The sequence below is a fragment of the Diabrotica virgifera genome, chromosome 1, assembly GCF_917563875.1.
Source record: "Diabrotica virgifera virgifera chromosome 1, PGI_DIABVI_V3a".
Classification (NCBI taxonomy): domain Eukaryota; kingdom Metazoa; phylum Arthropoda; class Insecta; order Coleoptera; family Chrysomelidae; genus Diabrotica; species Diabrotica virgifera.
The window spans coordinates 222725931-222730091 of NC_065443.1; the positions used below are offsets into that span (position 1 = coordinate 222725931).

Sequence of the window (4161 nt, forward strand, 5' to 3'; positions counted from 1 at the left end):
GCCGTTTTTGTTTGCTCTATGCTGAATACTGAATGTTGATATGACCGAATACACCTTTGGTTTGTGCTTTTAATTTTGTATTCTTTTAAACAATTTTCAAAATCTTCAAATGTGATTATATTTTTGACTACATTATATTTTACACCTTTTGCTTTTTTGGTTATACCTAAATTTTGAATACCACAATCAATTTGTTCCTTGTTTAGTTTCAGTTTTAAACGTTCTCTCTCTTTTTCTCTCTCTTCATCAGTTGTTTGTAATTTAAATGTATACATTTTTGATCTTAGACCAATAAAATGTGTAATAATTTTTCCATTAGCTTCATCCTTCATTAGACCGGGGATTTTTTTATTTAACCGTTCTATCATGTACGGGTTATCTTCCGAATAGTCAGATGTATCGAATTTAGAGTTGTGTGCCTTTAAAACCTCCTTATATGCATCTAAACACTGTAATTCATATATATAAAGCTATCTGTATCCATGTACAATAACATACAATTTTCTTCTCCCATCGTTGGAAGCATGAAGGAGTAATGAAAATCATACATACATAATTTTGATATGTCTAGGATTGCTGCACCTATATACAAAGGTTTATTAAAGCACACCACTGATTTGGTTAGTTCGATGGCCACTAGGTTTTCACTAAAGATAGTACGACTGTGAAACCGAATACTTGCAATCAAGTTTTTGGCTCCATACCTTCCATTCCAATTTTTACATATTTTTACAGTTCTATGCCTCCTTATATTCTCCATGGTCTTACCGAACACAGCATTGTTCATCATTTTATAGAGATTTTTCTCAAAACTGCTCTTAGATGCAGCCCGTAAGTTAGTATTTAACTCAATATAGGGTCGCAGCCATGCAGATTGATTAAATTTCAAAACTTTATGTATTTTAGTTAAAATTAATCCGTTAGATAAAGCCTGCTTTAAATTTCTATAATGAATAATATATTTTGACTTATTAAAAAGAGTTGGCAATAATTTTGGTAGTTTTGAACCGGGAGGAATGCGGTGTTCGGCAGCAAATGGAAAATCTTTATGTTTGTCGTGTAATTCACGTGGATACTCTAAGTCAACTTGAAAGAAATAGCCCTCCTTCGCAGCATTCGGAATTGACATAATATCAATATGACCCTTGGAAAGTTTAGTGGATTTAGATGCAACACCAAATTTGGTTACATCTTCAATCCACTTAAATCCTCCAAAAGGTAAATATTCACTCATAGCCCAACCATATAGATTATTTACATCTAAATACATGATGTACTTAGAGGGCTGTGTGGGGTCATATGTCGACATGTACTTATTGTTAGCTTCCGAAAATCGGTTACTACACACAGATATTCCGCCTCTTATGCCTTTTTCAATAAACAAAATCATATCCACATCTTTTAATAACTCTAATCTACATTTTGTATACCTTAGCATACAGTCCCATGTATAACCTGGTATGGTATAATACCACGCAGGATCTAAATGGTACGTATCCCTACATTTTTGTCTAAATTGTTCAAATACATCAGCCAGAAGCAAAATATCTGTTTTTAAGTACAAATCGCTATACTCTCCCAAATTTTTACATTTAAATGTAGACCAAACTTTCTGCGCATGAGCATACTTCTGTTCGCTAATATGTTCATCACATAATTTATTATAAAAATGACTAATTGTAGGTAAAGAAGTTTCCTCTAATTTTTCCAAACTATCGACATAATCATAGCAAAATACTCCTTTGCAAGTTAATAAATTAAATGCATTATCATCTAAACTGTAAAATTCTTGTTTTAAAATCTTCTTCTCTGAAGTATCTAAAAGTGATGCTAATTCATCGAGTGAAGTTCCCATAAATCTCATAGTATCGATAAATCTTAGTCTAATTTTATGCTCATCTGAATGTAGAGTAAAAGAAATATATTTTTCTTTATTAATAGGAAGTAAGCTCAGGTAGCCATGTTTGCATAAATCAATAATCATGAAATGTGAGTCATATCCACTAAAATTATGAAATGCTACTGGCACAACAAACACCTTTCTGAAGTTTAAATTGCATGCTTGGTGTGCAAATCCTCTTACCTCTCCGGTAAAATGATCATGATCTACAACAATTATGTCTGTAGCTAAAAAGCGTTTCTCACAAATATGACAGGCAGTTGCCCCACTTGTACTAGGCTTTTTAATCATAGGTACAATTGATTTTATTTTAGAATTGACAAATTTGGATATTTCAGCCATTTCTTTTGCAAACCACTCCATGCAATTTTCACCTCTGTAGCTTCGAAAATATGATAAGCTGTCATCGTAAGCACATTTAAAGTAATAGCCTGCACTATAAGGTACATGCTTTTGGTATTTTGCTGTTTTGCTCAGTTTTACATTAGAATCTGTAAAATTATGTAACTGACATTCAAAATCAGCATATATGATAAAGGGAGTGGTTTGTTTGTATGTGAAATTTCTAAAAGCAACATGATCGTATTTGGGAACAGTCATTTTACATTTGTTTATGTCTCTGCAGAACTCTTCATGCTCAGCAAGTTTATTCCCGCTGTAAAAATAATTCATGCAGCGATCACAAATATATTTTTTATGTTCGTTCTTACTTAACTGAGAACTTAACAATCTAGACATATCTTTAATCCAGCAATAGTGATATTTTATTTCAATATTTTCATCGTCACTAGGAGGAGCGTCGTAATCATTTAACTTTGGAAAATATTTATCCTGAATTAGAAGCAAATTTACATGTCTATCAAGCTTGTTTTGTGTAAGTCTAGCAGGTACTACGTCGTAAAATTGTTTTTCCTTAACTTGATTTAATTCCAAAGCATAAACATTCACTGATATAGTATTTATTTTTTCAAATTTTGTGATATGACTTAAAGACATTGGAGCTTCCAAGTCCTCCGTTTTCAAAACAGTACTGTAATATGGATACGACGATGTAAGTTCTTTATTTATTTTAGCTGGATAAAGAGAGCTAATAATCGCCCAATAAAAGCAATTTTGATCGTAATTTTTAATATTTATACATGCTTGACGCTTTTGAATTTGCTCAGGAAGTTTAATGTACGATGATCCGTTCCCAATTTCGACTTTATTGATGTTAACTTCTAATGAGATTACTTTAGAGAGAGCGGCACCTGAACCTTTTTCTGAAAACTCAGACATTTTTTTAAAAATTATATCTTTAACATTTTTGCTAAACCAAATGTGTAAATCGGTCGAATAACTATCTATAATGACATTTTTAGTGCTAAAATGTATCAAATCTAAACTCTCACTATCACCTGTCTTTTTAATAAATTCCCCCCACAAAGTAGTGTTGACTTTAAGTACTCTATTAGATTTCAAAACAGTTTTAACTTTTTGTTTAAATACGGTAAAAGCATCATCCAAAAACGGTCCTACATCCTTATGATATAAATTTATTATAACCCCTGTCTTAATCCGGCTTGCAAAACTTGAAGCGACATTTTCCCATTTTACTCTATTTCGTAATTTTGAATTAAGTCCTAGACCAACACGTCTATTAAAGTTTAAAATTATTCTTCGAAAATGTTTAAAATGTCCTACGTTTGATTGTAATTTTTTAGCAGTTCCAATGGGTAATTTTTTAGCTTTAATTAAATTATTACATTTGCAAATATGTGCATTTAATCGCTTTAACCACACTTTAGCATCATTTTGAGTAAATTTATCAAAAATTATTTTACGAAGTCTTTTAATAGTTACTAATAGATTATCCGACTGCTTAACTATTTCCTTAATCATTTCAATAATATATTGTATGGCTTATAAAAAAACAAAATCACTTACCCTCTTTTTTATTCTAAGTTTCAACGATTTTGAATTTGGTTGCTGGATGTTCGTTTCCACTGCAATGGATGAAACCTTGCTTATTTCTTGCTAAATCCACCTAAAACAATAACAACTTGCTATACTAAAATTCACTATCTTCGAAAAAATTGAAAAAAAAAAATGCATTGCTAGTCCGATTTTCGAACCCGCTGCATAAAACACAAATAAAGACAAAAAACATATCTAATAGGAGGCTCTCTAATAGAAATATGTTGTAAAATTTCGATGCAAAAAATGTAATTCGGAGCAAAACTCTCAATAACAACTTGCTATACTACAATTAACTCTCTTTG

General features: G+C 31.2%; 1 protein-coding gene across 1 annotated transcript; it reads right to left on the reverse strand.

Annotated features, from left to right (window-relative positions):
- Window positions 1-442: 442 nt before the first annotated feature.
- LOC126892878 (uncharacterized) lies at window positions 443-2638 on the reverse strand. The gene has a single exon (XM_050662699.1). The coding sequence runs from the start codon at window positions 2636-2638 to the stop codon at window positions 443-445; it is 2196 nt and encodes a 731-aa protein (XP_050518656.1).
- Window positions 2639-4161: the final 1523 nt, after the last annotated feature.